General features: G+C 36.3%; 1 protein-coding gene across 1 annotated transcript; it reads left to right on the forward strand.

The window, feature by feature from the left end:
• Positions 1 to 2,002: 2,002 nt before the first annotated feature.
• On the forward strand, positions 2,003 to 15,955 carry LOC145787142 (tektin-1-like). Its single transcript, XM_082598868.1, has 9 exons — positions 2,003 to 2,204; positions 6,257 to 6,469; positions 7,696 to 7,861; positions 8,122 to 8,250; positions 8,687 to 8,830; positions 9,558 to 9,780; positions 12,585 to 12,752; positions 13,398 to 13,508; positions 14,677 to 15,955. The coding sequence occupies exons 2-9, from the start codon at positions 6,280 to 6,282 to the stop codon at positions 14,752 to 14,754; spliced, it is 1,209 nt and encodes a 402-aa protein (XP_082454994.1). The 5' UTR covers positions 2,003 to 2,204; positions 6,257 to 6,279; the 3' UTR covers positions 14,755 to 15,955.
• Positions 15,956 to 16,291: the final 336 nt, after the last annotated feature.

Raw genomic sequence — 16,291 nt, forward strand, 5'->3', positions numbered from 1 at the left:
CACAATAAATGCAACTATTCAAGAATTGTTCATAGCAGGGAAGATCCCCAGTGAAATATGCAAAGTTTTGAAGGCTCGTGTTACCAGGTGTGAGATTTATAAGGCTCTAAAACGCTTGAAAAAGACAGGCTCTACTCTTCCAAAGGTACGAAGCACCCCAATACCCAATATAAGAACTCCAAAATTAATCAAAAACACCAGTGAAAAATGAGAAGAAATCCCCAGAGAAGCATTCGAAAACTGGTATCAAAGGCTGTAGTGAGCTATGGAACCATGCAAAATGTCCTAAAACATGATCTGCAACTATCACCACCGGTACAAGAACACCAAAGTTCAGTTGCTCTCACAAGCTGTAAAAACCAAAAGATTGGAAAGAGGAAAGCTTCTTTTGGACAAACTTGGTGATAGCACGCATCCAGCACTTCTTTGGACAGACGAAAAGTTATTCACTGTCCAGGCTGTGCATAATCATCAAAATGACCGTATTTATGCAAAGAATAAAGAAGATATCCCACTGAATCAAAGGCTGATGTTCCGGAGACAGAAACCAGCCTCTGCGATGGTTTGGGGAGGGGTAACTTCAACTGGTGAAAAAACTCCTCTCTTTTTCATTGAAGAGGGAGTAAAAGTTAATCAGCATGTTTATTTGAAAATGTTGAAGGAGAAATTGATTCCCTGGATCAATGCAACATTTGGAGAGGACGGAATAACTCTTCAACAAGACGGGGCTACGTCCCACACAGCGAATCTTGTCCAGAACTGGTGTAAGGAGAATATGGCAGGGTTTTGGCCAAAGGAATTATGGCCTCCATCCAGGCCCGGATTTAGGGGGGGCAGAGGGTGCAGGTGCTCCGGGCCCCCCTACGTAGAAAAAATGTGATTTTGTGCTATTTTTTCTTTCTTTCAGCCTTTCAAGTTTCTGCAAAATGCTGTGCAGTGCTGGATTAATGCTACTGTAGACGTAGAGGTGGTTTTTGCACGGGGCCCCCCGATTTAGAAGTGCCCCGGGCCCCCCATCAGCTAAACCCGGCCCTGCCTCCATCCTGTCCTGATTTAAAGCTAATGGACTTCGCAATGGAGTATCTTGGAGAGTGAAGCCTGTTCCTCAAATCATTCAAGCGTTTCAGCTCTGAAGGAAAAATTGCGCACTTGTTGGGAAAAAATATCATCAGACACCATACGTGCCTTATGCAGTCAAGTGCACAACAGACTAAGGCGTTTGGTGAAGGCAAAAGGAGGATACCGTATATTAAAAAATAAGAGTACATTTTGTATATTTATACTTTTCTTTGTATTTTTCTTTATTGTATTTTTCTTTTTCTCTTCTCTTATGTGCAATTTTTTCCCCTTCTTGGATGTAAGCTACTGTTATTTCTATAAATATTTGTCTACACTTGGCTTGATCACCCTGTAGGTAAAGTTTTAAACGCTTAGTAGTTTATAGTTATAATGTATTTGTAACCCTTGGTTGCGATAGAAATCTACTTGTTACTTCCATTTTATAGTAGTATAGGCTACTTTATCGTTTTTTCCTTCTTTCCTGAAGTAGTTTTTTCAAGAGATTCCTTGTTATTTTTTAAGTTTCAGGGGTCTTGGATTTTTTTTGCTACCGGACCCAGATTATCCTTTTCACGTCCTTGTGCAAATTACATCATTCAGTAAGTGCTTCTGTACAAACTTCAATAAATGACAGGCACATATAGCCCCACACTGAGAAGTGAACTATCATTTGTTGGATCCAAGCTTATGAAGCAAGTAGTTTATACCCTGAGTTCTTTCTCCAACTTTTATTTCCGTGAAGCAAACTAAAGCCATAGTTGCGTAATCTAATTCATTGAATGACTATTAAAATATCTTTCAGTTTCTCGGATCTTTTGTCCCCTTCTATTTTTAAATAAATTTTCAGAATCTTGCTCACAGTTCCTTTAGAGTTGTTAAGAAACTGTTGCTTGGTAACGTGAAGCGTCTTGACTTTTTAAAGAGCTGTTCGAAGTAAGTTAAACGCAAATACAACTAAAAACAAAGGAGTAAAGAAATGTTGCGTTTTTAATTATTTCTAAAGTTTGGCTGGTATGGCATAAATTTTCTGAACCTTAAAAGTCAAAGCATGCAGTAGGTCTAGCCTTATAGTCTAAAAACCGAATTAAATGCAACGCGCCTCCAAAATTTGAATGCAATGTAAACGATTGCTTGCACAATTGCAGGTAAGCTCACTGTGGTATTTTTAGGTTAGTTTTATATTTGAAAATTGCTTTTAAAGTGTATTGTGTATAGATTTGCAGTAGTTGAGTCTTTTGGGAAAACGTACTGTAATCAAGTGAAACCAGAATTAGACAAAGAACTAATTTTCAAATTAATGATCATGAAAAGCTAATTGTTATTGTTGTAAACAAGGTTGTATGTACGAAATTTACAGAAATAAAAACTTTAGTTTAACCACTTCCATACAACTTTCTTTTAATAGCTGATTATGGAAAACACGCATAGGCTATTTGGTATATATAGGCTTAGGTCACCTGTCTGTGAGCGGTTATATAAAAATTTTATATAAATAACGTATTTTTGCATGTTATAAAAAATGGATTATAGTTAGAAAGGAAAGTAGGATACCTTTAAAAAAATTAGAAAAAGAAGTGGTTTAGTTAGGCTACTTACCGTACGTAGAATACCGGTACCTTTTGTTTTGTTTGTTTGTTTGTTTATCTTTATCCTGCATTGCAAGAAAGCGGACTTGAGCGCTATGCATCGGTGTACGCCTTCCGATGTACACCTGACCCACGCTGCAGCCAACTGCAATGTCTGTTTCCGGTTGTCTACTCTATTTATTACTGAAATTTGGTACTACCCATTACTCGAAATCGATCACTGGGTAGAGGCAATTATCGTAAAGTTTCTTGCCCAGAGAAACAACAGCAAGTGTGGGTGGCTGGAGTCGAACATGCAGGCTCTCGACTGCGAGCCCAACGCGCTAACCACTCGGCCACTGCTGCCGACAAATATGCTTTTTAATTTCCCTAAAAAAAAAACATCTCATTTGAAGAATTGAAGCAATCCAAGCCAAACTTTTTTTCTATTATTTTATTGCACTGAAGAGATCCCTAAGATCAAAACAGTTGACCCTTTGTGTGGAGCTATATGTTCTTGAAAGGTTACTGATATTTTTTTGTTTTTATTAAAAAGATTTGGTAGACTAAGTCAGTTGTGTGAGACACAATATTTTCTAGGATTTAAGTGTCCATTTTGGGCATAGAGTTGAGGTTTTAGATGTAATGTTTTTACACTTTGAATGATTGAATCTTTATTCTCGGATTGGAAAAGCTTTTTAAGAGCTTATTCCTGGCAGTTTCTCATATTTGTAGAGGCTTTGAACTGACACCTGACCGGTCACCGGGATTGACAGAATGAAGTTTCCGGTTGTTAAAGTGTCTTGCCAAGGAATTATTTCACTCATTAATTGCCGCTGAGAGCAGTCCTTAACGTGCGTTACTCAAGGAAACACTTCAAGAGTCAAACCAGCGCCCCTTGAGCTTGAAGCTTCTTCAGAGACGAAGTCATGATAAAACCAACTGAGCTATTGGTGCGGACACGTTAAGGAAAATCAATATATAAAAAGTGGCTGTGTTAGCAAAATGAGCAGAATGGTTGAAATGCCTGGTTAATCTAATCAAAAACTAAAGAGTCAAAAATGTAGTATACGGTACTAAACTCATGTTCAGCAAAAATTTCAAAAACTATATATACTGTTTTTATCTTTAGTGCTGTAAAAGCATAGCCTATGTCATAATTAAATGGAGAAGCACTCAAAATAGCAAACAAAAGATCATGAAAAAGACAGGCAATCGGAAGACCTCCTTGTTACCCCAAAGAGTCTCTGTAGGCACTAGGTCTATGTGTTTATGACATCAGATCAGGGCCGGATTTAGCTGATGGGGGGCTCGGGGCACTTTTAGATTCAAGGCCACGGCGCAAAAAACCATCTCTACGTCTACAGTAGCATCAGTCCAGTACTGCACAGCATTTTGAAGAAACTTTAAAGGCCAAAAGGAAAAAAATAACACAAAATCACATTTTTTCCACATAGGGGGGCCCTTCAAAAGTCGGGGGGCCCGGGGCAACTGCCCCCTCTGCCCCCTTAAATCCGGGCCTGCATCAGATGTGACATTCCACATATTTACTGTATGATCCACACTGTGTGTAAATTATTTAAGCAAAAAAGTTTTAATCTTGTTACAGCAATACAATTTTGTGCAGAAACTTACCTCCAAACATCTGAATGTAAGTCATTGCATGCATTTGTATGCTTGCACTTGCACGAACAAGAAACCAGCATCACATAGCACTTTGTTTACTCAGCTGGTAGACTACAATAACTACTGCTTCTCTTTGTATAAATGTGGTGCTGCTTTTTATTTGTTTTACTATTAGACTAGTAGTATGAAATGTGACATTAAGTTTGTTTCAAGCTTTTTTTCTAGTTTTGATTGGCTTTTTTTGAACTGGTTCATATTCCATAGGGGAAAAAAGTTACTGGCCTTTGTTTTTGATAACTGATGTAAAGTCTGTAAACCAGTAATATTTTAGACTAGGCAATCATAGAAGGGTAAATTTTGACTTAAAAATTGATAAAAAGTCTTACGGTATTCAATTTTGTATGTTTTAGAAATATCATTTCAGATTGCTTAACCAGTGAGAGTGGCTGTGGTGTTTAACTATTGGATTATTGTGATTTTTAACGTGTGTTTTTCTCCAAGCTTAGAGGCTGTTTGGATGTCTGATATCCAACTCTTAGAAAGAGTTTATCATAACCTAATCACATAGATAACCATATCACCATAACCATATCATAACCATATCACATAGATAAAATTTGCGGAAAAGTAGCAAAAGGTTCATGGGCGTTGCTTAAACTCAGAAATTATGTCAACACAGACACTTTAAAAGATGTGTATCACGCTTTGATTTACTGTCATTTGCAATATTGTATTTCAAGCTGGGGAAAGGCCTGTGACAGTGCACTGGATCCATTAATAAAATTACAAAAAAAGGTTATAAGACGAATTACGAAACAAAATTACTATGCTCACACTAATTTTTTATTTTTCAAAATGAACATCTTGAAACTAAAAGACATACATAACATTGAAATAAAAAAAAATATGTACAAAGTTCATATGAATGAGTATCCGTCTACGTATTGTGATTTATTTACAAATGCTTCATCTATTCATCAGCATAACACAAGATATCAAACAGGCAACAATTATTTTATAAACAGATCAAACACAGAATTTGGCAAGAAGTCCATGCAGGTATTGGGACCAATGCTCTGGTCAGAGGTTCCAAGTAGGCTAAAAAACTTATCATTTCATTGTTTCAAAAAAGAGATCAAAACGTTAATTTTACAAAGCTACAGTGCATCGTAATAAGTGATATGTTATGGAAACCAACTTGTCAGTTGCTTCGGGAACTTTATTATTCTCTGCTTGCTTCATGGAATTTTGTGTTTTGGCCTACGTTATCATCAATATGTTTTTTTTATGCGTATGCTGTTGTTGAAGCGCGGGAACGTTTCAATTATTATTTTTCTCTTGTAAGCTTATTTTAAATGGCAAAATCGTAATTTCCGTAGGGTGGCAATTGACTAGTAGACCGTATGGTCGTCTCGTTGTCTCCCTGTCGGTATGGGAACTTGTGTAACTTTTGTACTGTGTTTGTGTGTATATTGCATATTTCAAACATGTACCTATGTTCCTGTTACTGACAAATAAAACATTGATTGATTGATTGATTGAACCTCATTGCATATTTAGGCTGTCAGTGTCAGCAAATATCATAAATAGGGCATTACTTGAGAGGTGAACAAGAGAAGGAATTAATATGATATTAAATGCAAAAAGCTTTTACGCCATTTTTTTGTAGTTTGAAGTATTATCTAAAATTTCGGCTTTAAAACTTTAGTACACTTACCAAAAAAACTTGTAAACAAACATCTCAAACAATTTATTTTCCCTATCCCTATTTTCCCTATTCAAAAAATTTATTTAAAATTTAGTGTAATGTTTTACTTTAAAGTCTGTAGACTTTACTGTAGTTTGAAGTTGAGTGGGCCTAATAATCCAAATATAAACAAAGGTTTTGCGATTATATGTAGAATTATTATGACAAAGCAAAAGATTTCACTCCAGCAGTTTCAGAATACTTATTTAGCTTCTTGTTTGCATATTGATATGTCATTTAACATGTTGTATTACTACAGATTATAATTAACATTGATGTATCATGGCTAAATTGGTTCAAGCTCCCCAAAAGTTTACCCCTCCCGAATGGCACACATCAAACTTTGTAAAATATGATAATGCTGAAAGTCAACGCACAAGATCAGAAAGACTAATTGATGAAAGTTGCCGACTCATTGAAGAAGTTGAAAAAAGAGCTATTCGAAGTCAAAGGGATGTAAATAATAAATTTGGTAAGTGGTCATTGTGTATTATATAGATTTAAAGTTTCGAACAATTAACAAACATGGTGCATTTGTTGTTGGAGACACAAATTGCGCTTTCATGTTAGCTGGGTGGTAATCAATCCTAACCATCACCGCAGCTAATGTCACATCAAACATGGAATATTCTTATTCAGAGCTCACACTTTTGCTGGATTTACAGCACAGCATTCAAAATAAGTTGAATAGAAATGTTAATTGCATTCTTTGTTGCTTTATTATGTTTGCATAAAAAGTGTTCTTAGCATTGTTTGTACTCGTGTTGCTAGTAAATGCGATTTTCTACAAAGTTTTCTGATTGAGGTTGCAAGTTCTAGCCTGCAGTGAAAAATTACCTTGCTGTTTGTTGTAACCAAGGCATTTGTAATTTAATTGCTTGTGTTTAGTTTTAACAACTCAATCGGGCATGCAATTGCTGGCAAGTGGTCTCCGCATACGTTTCCACACTATTCTACACTACCTATACATTACTGTTTTTGTTAAATGTTTAGGTTATACCAGTCTTTCTTTTAACATCATCCCGCCATTTCTCCCTTTGGTTTTCATTCATTCTAATCTCTTGAAGACCTCTCCAGTCTCCATGGCTATTTTGGTCCACTTGTTGCTTTCATTTGTGTTTACCACATTGGTAGCCTACCTGATACCTCAGATGTTTTGCAATTTTAGTAAATCCTTTGACCTGTGTTTTTTTCTTTTGACAATTGTATGTCTTCTTTTGTTCTTTTTTTTGACAGTCACAATTCTCCCCATATTTCTTTGAATTGCTGTCTGTTTTCTTGTTTTTCAATAGGCTATGTGAAAGATCAGTCAATCAACCATGTTTCTTATGACTGAATTATGCTGTCCATGATTTTGTTTGCGGTGGTTATTTTTTACTTCATCTTTATACATTTAAAAGTTTGTCGCTTGAAAACTACTAATTTTTTTCTCAGTGAGCAAATGAATTCTTAATAAGAAAAATCGGGGACATGAGAAAAATAATTTAGCAATGTTTATCAGAAAATATATTCCACTACCTAATTCCTCACCAATGTGTATTAGATGTACACCGAAGGATATGGTGGATGTACCCTATGAGTATGTATGATGTATGCTTAGCATCAATAGAGAATACAGTAGGCTACATAGTAATAGGCCTAGGCTACTGGCAACTTTGTTTTGAGCTACGATTTGTCAATTTTCTATATCTTTTGCAGCTCAGCGTCTAGAAGATATTAAATACTGGAAATCCGAATTGGAACTGAAATTAACTGAACTTACTACAGAAAATGATGTATTGCTAAACTTCAAAATTAGACTAGAAAAAGCTTTGGCTGCATGTGAAGAGCCACTTTCAATAGCCCGAAAATGTCTACTGAATAGGTAAGAATTCTATTTTTTATTTTACTCTAGGCTAAAGCTTAACTGAAGCTTTAATTTAAGGGTTAATGATTTTGAGATCTGGACTAATGTTTTCATCTCTCAGCTATTTCGTCTTTAACTAAAATAGTGACATGATTAAGTTTGCAAATAACCTGCAACAGTGTTATTATGGGTGTAGCACAAACTCTTGGCAATTGGGGTAATTGTAACTTTCAAGTAAAATAATTCATGCCACAAATTAATAATGTTTTACCTTTCAGGGAAGGTCGCGTATCAATCGATTTAGTTCATGACAAGGTTGAAAAGGAATTGCTGAAAGAAGTAGAAGTGATTGAAGGTGTTATAGCTTTGTTAAAGCGAACGCATGAGCAGGCTGTAGAGCAAATCAGGTAGGCTGTTTTTTTTTTAACATAAAAAAATTGATTGCTTTATTGTCATTTATATAGACTTAAATCCTCATGACAAGTGTTAAAAAAATGTCACGTTGAGGTAAGTCTGACCATCTTTAGTAACGGGACAACATTCTTATAAAGATGCGTAGGCCTACTTGTTAGTCTGCAGAGTTATTGCTTTTGCATTAAAGATTTATATCGCAATTTGCACTGTGAGTTTTATTGCAGCCTATACTTAATGTTGCAGTCATGCCCGGCATACTATCCGCGAGTTGCATGCAATTAATAAGAGTCTCAATACAAGTTAATCTTTTTAAAACCCAGGCTATATAGAAAAGACTATAACAATTAGGCTACTTCTCATCAACCCTTTCATGACAAACCATTCCAAAATGGTGTAAGTATAGCATCACGTGATCTTTTTGTTTTTTAGACTAAATCGCTCAGCGAAATATTATCTTGAAAAAGACTTGAAAGACAAAGCAACCGCACAGAACATTGATAGCTTTTGTTCGGAACTTCACAACAATAGCCACGGGATTGGACTTCGTGCAAATGTCGTTCGAATCGAATCCAAGTAAGGATTTTATGCTATTCCTTTATACGTAGACCTATTTAAACACAAATTCTTAAAAAGTTAATCAATAGGTTTAGGCTTACAGTGCACAACTGCACAGACTACTGTAGGCTACGGACCTACTTTAGTTAGGAAATTTTCAAACCTAATATGACCGAGTTTATTTGCTTGTTTCACCCCTATAAAGCTAAATAGCAGACTGCCTTCGTCGTAAACTCATATAAAAAGACTTGACGATTGTGAGTTGTGACGATTCCCTCAAAGGAAACGTTTAAAATTTGAGCAGTCTAGTAGGCTAGACCTACATTTCGGAAAACGTTTTGAACAGCTGATTATTAAAAATTATTTAGCCTAATGCAATTAGGCCTATAAAACTAGGAAACCTTTGTTGTAACCTCAGGCGAATCCTAATAGTTTTACACATTTTATTATCAGTCTCCATCTCCGTTTGTAGCAGATTGCGCACCAACATGGGTTAGTTGTTTCCATGAGTGGCGATTTTGAGATAACTCCCAGTGTCGTCAAATTGAGACCGGTCCATACCTTAATGTTGACACATTTCTACAGTATAGATTTTAATCCAATGGGCAATGGCTATCATAGGCCTACTTCCTTGGCAGTAGAAGTTTTCCAGTTGCTGATAAAATAGTTTTGTTTGTGAACAAGCTACATCACAACCGGCCTGAAATATAAGTTTTCTTAATAAATAATATTGTTTTGCATTTAGCTCTATCACACCACAGGATTGGATTGCTTTTAGCAAGGCAAATATTGAAAAGGCTGAGCGAGAACGCAGCAGCTCTGTCATGCTGAGAGCATCCATAGACGGAATTCTGCGGCAAACCGCGGACGACATGAATGCACAGCGCGATGCTGTAAACCTTGCCTTCAGAGAGAGAGTCGCAGAAATGAAAATGGCAAAGAACAAGCTGGAGAAGCATCTTGATAAGGTTCCCAGCCTGCTAATCACTTTTTTCATTGATTCAACGTCACGTTGAATCAATGCAACAAGGGACTGATTTGCTGATTGGGTTAGAGGTTGCTTTGTGATGAAGTCCTTTTAACGCAACGTTTTTTAGCCAAGATTGCAGGATTTTTAAATGCTGCTAATATGAACAGGTTTTTGTCAAAAACAATCAAAACGTTCTTTTTAGTTTCTCGCTTTAATTCTATGTTTTGAATTTAATCGCAGAAAATTGAGAAAAAGTTGTTTGTTTCTTACCACTAAAGCTTCCACAATCGTTGAGTAAGCCTGGTCACAGTTTTATGAAAATCATAAACTTAGTTCTGGTGTAAAATAAGCTAAACTATCACAAGTTGTCTCAAGTGAATCTGTATTTATTCCGACGTTTCGGCAATCAGTCACGACTGATTTCTTGAGCCTGCGGTAGATCAGGTAATAACTACATGTCCAACACGGTAAGGTCGTAAAATGTACAACAACCAGGCCTACAAAACGTTTCAGAACATTTTCCATTCGCCTTTGATCGGCTGAACGTCGACCGGTATAAATGCGTAAAACACCTTGTGCTAGTTAGCAGCTTTTTTCATTAGGGAAATCGTAGGCTATCATGACCAGTGCTGTGTTAAGGGGAGGGCCAAGGGGGGCCCGGCCCCCGGGCCCACCATCTCAGGGGGGCCACAAATAACAGACATTTGCGTTTCAGTGAAGTTTTTTTTGATTTTCTAAAGTTTACTGCGTGTACTTGTCCATTATAAAGATGATTTAGGTCTTATTATACTAAAACATCTCAAATTTGGGCCCTTATTATACACTGAAACTTCTCTAAAAGCACCATTACTATCTTAAAAGAAAGTTAAATGCGACAAAGTTAGTTCCAGTAACATGATCTGCAGAAATATATTTAACATATATATAACAGGTGGGATGCAATTGAATTCAAGAAGGGCCCAATTGCCACAAAGTGTTTTTGCACAACCGTTTTAATTATTTTGGTCATTTACTTTTGTGGTGAAACTTCGATAATGATTTTATGCTTACTGGTAAGAAGCATCATACCTAATAAGTTAACTCGGTGAAAATTATATGGAGAAACTATTTAGAAGTTGAAGTGTAATTGATGTAGTTGGGCCCATTTCAAAATCAATGGAAATATTGATAGGGTATTTTTTATGTGTTTATCGATATGTTTGAAAAATTTGGCTGCTTTTTTTAGTATAATTTACAAGACATTGAAAGAAACTGGAAAGCACAAATAGTGAAATGAAAAAAATACTAGAGGGCCCTTTTTGAATTCACATACCGGTATTCAATTTCTTTTGATTGAAAGAAATCGGAAAGCACAAAAAGTGAAATGAAAAAAAAATGGAGTTGGGCCCTTTGTGAATTCACATAGGCTACCTATATATTCAATTTATTTTATGATTTATCATTTCATTTTTAACATTTACACTATCGTAATTATAAATATCCTTGACTAGTGATGTCACGAGCAGAAAAAAACTGTCTGCTGCAGCACTGCACATGTCTTCCCGTACACTACAACGCAAAACATCTCGAAATGTCATACTGCCTCTGCAGTCTGCACCATGAAGAATAAGAGTGCACTTGTGCAAGTGCACATCAAATGCAAGAGAATCTATTAAACAAAAGCAAAATTTGGAAAAAAATTTAGGGCCTATTTAGGCAATTGAGGAACTTGCACCACTTGTTATCCACCTTTTATAGCTCATCTGAGTTGCTTTTTATTGAATGCTGGATACTTTTAGCAGAAACGTTCTTCTGTATTTACTTTTTTTTTAATATATGCACATGAAATTTTTCTTATCTTCAAATACCTTATAGGCCTGGCATATCACATGTTGTATGGTAGCCCACTGAAATTGCTTTGATCCAAAATAAAAATCATTCTTTCACAAGTGACCTGTTTAAGTGTTTATTCTTGACACTAACCTCAGAGGCTACCATACCCTAAAAACTTTAATTAACTTGAATGCCTGCATAAAATAATGAAAGCTTTGCCTTGGAATGAAATAATGTTAAATAAAAATAATTAAACACCTGATTCTCAAAACTCTTGACACTGCTTTTGTTTACAAATTAAAATTTACAATCACAATACAAGTAGTGTTGCCAGATAAACTATAAAAATGGGGAAAAACAATAATGTTACCAGACCAGATGACCAAATCTGAATGAAAATTATTAATTTCTTCAGTTTTGGTTTTATCCTCAGATTTTATCGCGGTACCGCGACGCAAAGTTCAAACAGTCAAAATTCTGCACGGTACGGTGGTATTACCGCGTCGTCACTATACTCCGTTGCCAGTATTTTTTTTATTAGAAATTGTTAACACTTTTGGCTTTCATTCCGAGCAAAGGTGTAGCTAAGAAATGATAGACCTGTGTTTGCTGTTACTTACACTTGTGTTGTTTTCTAAACTGGTGAGAAAGTCTATTGAAGTGAACCACATTTACATATCAGTGCAGTGAAAGTATACACAATACTATAGGTCTGCTTGACGATAGAGGGCCCAAAATTATTCTGGCCCCGGGGCCCACAAAGGGTTTAACACAGCACTGATCATGACTTTAAAATATTTAGCTGATGCATAGTAGCTATCATTCTAGCATTCATAGTAGGCCTATCCATCATTTTTAGTCAACGTAGGTAGCCTACTGATATGACATCCACTTTCATAAAGATGGCCTTGGAATAAAAAAACATAATTCCAATAGTTTTCGCCTTCTCAGTTGCATTCATTCTTCTGTCAACATTCACAAAATACACAGGTTCTTGGAGAAATCAGCACAATGGAAAAGAATATCATAGAGTTGAACAAAGCGATTACCGACAAGAACGCACCCATGATGGTGTCACAGAGCCGACTGGGAGAACGAACTGAACGGCCCAACGTTGAGCTCTGTCGCGATCCTGTGCAGTATCGCCTCATCGCAGAAGTAAATTTATTGTTTTATAAATTATTCATAGTGACTTTAATTGGAAGCATTTTTGTCCATGGATGGTGAAAGATTCTTTAAGATTAAGCATACCAGTTTCTTTTTGTTTACCTTCTTAGAGATGAAGATATTGGAAATATTCGGATAAACTGCATGAAAGGGTTGTGCTGTGTGTGATATGTTGTGCATAAGGACATGTCGACTAAGTACCTTTTGGCTTTGTTTGAAATATCATGTGACCTCGTTTTCCCCCGATATGACGTATGTCCCAACCTGTAGACGTATTATGGCAACGCAATGTGACGTTTTCGGTATTCCCAAGGGCGTTAGGCCTACATTGTATTTGAACAATTTAAACCTGCTGCAACAATAGGGACTCAGACCCAAGTTTGGACGGTAGCAGTCTAGCCTATTCCTTAGGCCTAGCCTACTACCGCAATAGCGCAATTCTTCGAATCTGCTGAGAATTGCGATAGTAGGCTAGGCCTAATCTGCATAAGTTATTACCTTTACAAGCATGATTAACTGTAAGTTATTTGAAAGTAAGACGCAGGATTTCAAGATAGTTTGCCATGTGAAAGATACTTCTAGTCTCATTTAATCTTGTGATATTTTTAATTTTGAAGTTTGTTGGTGTTATTTTAGGTGAACGAGATACAAACAAGCATCAACAGGTTGTTAAGCGCACTTGCCCAGTCTGAAATTGAATTGAAGGGTCTATCGAGAAACCAACTTCTTTTGGAAGAAGATATCCAGGTAGGCTTTGCTAGATCTTTTCAGATTTCCGGTAGAGAACACAGCACTAACCATTGAAGTAGCTTTGTGCGCGGAATGTAAAAGCAGGATTGTGTTTGAAACGTGAGAACTTTGTTGGAAAATTCAATACGGGTACACTTGTCAATCATTGTTGGAAGTTATTGTTAATTTTTGCCAACAAAAGATTGGCTTTAAGAAAGATTGCTTTCAACTGTTGATTTAATTGGTTTTTAATATAGTATTTAAAATTTTGTGTTTTCAATATTGTACCGTAACTAAAATGCGCAGACTTGACCAAACAGTAGCATAGGTTAGTTTTAACCGTGCAGCTTTATCACTAAGTTAACTTATCCATTGTTATTTCGGCCTACCATTTTTTACTGTATTTTCACCGAGGTGTAACCTAACATATCGTTACGATATTTTTTGTTTATTAATTTAAAGTTTTGAGCTTTCGAATTTGATTAGGGAACGTTCAAATATTACGTAACGCCTTCGAGGGGGAGGGGGGGTTTATGCAAAGCGTTACGTTAGCGTCACATCGGGGGGGAGGGGGTTCAAGCAAAACGTTACGTAACGCTTTCGAGTACGAAATGGTAGTTTTTTGTGCTGAATTCGTAGTGAAAAAGCGTTACATGGGGGAGGGGGGGATTGAAAAAAGCGTTACGTTGGCGTTACATGGGGGAGGGGGGGGGTCAAAAATTCGGAAAAAATGCGTTACGTAATATTTGAACGTTCCCTTAGAATGTCAAAATTCTTATTTGCATTTTGTCGTCATCAGCTCGACAAAACTCTCGGTCAAATTGGGGATGCCTAACGTAGATTATACTGGAGTAGCTTAGACTATATGTTAGATAAAATGGCAGGTGTACAAGCTAATTTCTCGTCTTAGCACTTCCATACAATAATTTGCAGTAAGACCTAGTTTGCATTTTCCAAAAGTAGATTTATAATTAGGCTATATTATTCAACTAGCTTAGTAGGTATTTAGATAAATAGCTGGTGGGTTATGTAATCATATTATCCATTTTTAGTTGTTAGGTACAGCATCGTGATTCGTGATAAAGCAACAACAGCATTTTTTGTGAATTCCTCTCTCTGTGACAACAAACGTTTATTTAGCAATATACTTCTCTTCACACTATTATCGCTATGTATTCATCCGCAGGTGAAATCCAACTCGCTATACATCGACGAAGTGGAATGCATGAGAATTCGAGAAGCCATTTCCATCAACTATTTTTAATTTTTCTTTTGAGACATTATTGCTTAAATTAATTAACTTTCTTAGCAGAGTTTTTGTAAACTTCTCTGAGGTTGAAAATTGGGTGTCGATTTGCGTAGCTCTTGTTTACCTTTATTTGCGATTAATAATGTTTGTCGAAGTCGTTTTAAAAGAGCATTTTCATAACTTGTTGTTCTTTGCTAGCACCGAGTGAAGGCAGCGACTAATTACTAAGACGAAATTGATTGTTTATTGGCTACTGTACAAAAATAGGTCAATGCCACCTTGTGTCGCATCACCTTTCCTGTCAAAAATGATTATTAGTGTCTCACAAGGAGCTTGTGATGTTTTTTGATGGGTGCTTTTGGCCGGATAGAAAGTTGCCAAACATCTGTCTTGGTTTTAAAATACGTTAAAAGTTGGGTCTGCGACGTGCGTTTCACAAAGCCGAGTCATATATGTTTGCTGTATTTTAAATTATGTGGTTGTATAAATGCTTTTATTTTTGGCGATTTATAATGACAGCTTATTATTTAAATGAGATTGTTACATCAGCCTGGCGTATCACCGACTACCCACAACTTGAAGCACTTAGTTTTTACAACAACTTTCTCTGCCACTGACGCACTTTACTTTGTATAAACTTATGTGAGATTTTATGTTTTATGAGGAATTTTGTCATTTTTTCAATATTGAATAATTATTTTACGTCAAAAAGATCAGCTCAGTTAACCATTGGTGACTTTACGATGAGCCCGAAGCGTTACAACTGCTTGCTTTCATTAGATTGTTATAAGGCTACTAACTAACCAGCAAAATTGTAATTGCTCTTTACAATGTAAAAGGGACCAACGGTGCTGCCTGAGCATGGGAGCGTCCTGCGATGATATTTAGAACCATTTAAATGTATAATTTCATAAGCCTAGTTTCATCACCATTTTTGAGATGCTTATACAATTGCGTGCATTGGACATATCTCCAAGTTACGTAATACGTATCAGGTTTAATCTACGTTTTTTACTTGAAATTAACCATTTTGTAGATCATGTTCGTGTAATCGCTTTCATCACATTTTATGGTTGTCGTGTTGTGTTTGAAACGTTGACTCGGATTACAAACATCATCATTTTCTGCATGTGTACATTTTAGTTAAATATCATGAAGCTCTTGGAACCCATGCATACTGTAATAAACGAATCAGCCGTTTGAAGAAGCAACTCAACCAGACACTCAAAAAAAGCTAGTCCTTCAAATTGCAGATAACTCAATGAGTGACGTTTATTTTTCTTCATGCAAATGAAGGCAAATCGCTTAAATCAGGAAAGTTACACAGCACGTTACGATTCTCAGCTTGAAGGCTCCATTTTTAACGTTAAAAGCATCAAAACATTGGACTTGCAAGCCGGGCAGATTATTTGCACACCATATTGCTATGTTATGATTTTCGCATCAAAAACAAATGAACAATATGATTGCTGAGCCGCAAAGTAGTTAGTTGAATTCGCCTTATTTGTCATATTTTTGTCAGCCCAGACACATTGGCGCAATTCCTGTTGTT

This window comes from Aplidium turbinatum, chromosome 18 (assembly GCF_918807975.1).
Source record: "Aplidium turbinatum chromosome 18, kaAplTurb1.1, whole genome shotgun sequence".
Taxonomy (NCBI): Eukaryota; Metazoa; Chordata; class Ascidiacea; order Aplousobranchia; family Polyclinidae; genus Aplidium; species Aplidium turbinatum.

What these genes read in the sequence shown, in the direction of transcription:
- LOC145787142 (XM_082598868.1), top strand. Translation starts at nt 6,280, where the DNA reads ATGGCTAAATTGGTTCAAGCTCCCCAAAAGTTTACCCCTCCCGAATGG. An exon ending in GGATGTAAATAATAAATTTG is followed by an intron (nt 6,470 to 7,695) that starts GTAAGTGGTCAT and finishes TATCTTTTGCAG; the next exon opens with CTCAGCGTCTAGAAGATATT. An exon ending in GTCGTTCGAATCGAATCCAA is followed by an intron (nt 8,831 to 9,557) that starts GTAAGGATTTTA and finishes TTTTGCATTTAG; the next exon opens with CTCTATCACACCACAGGATT.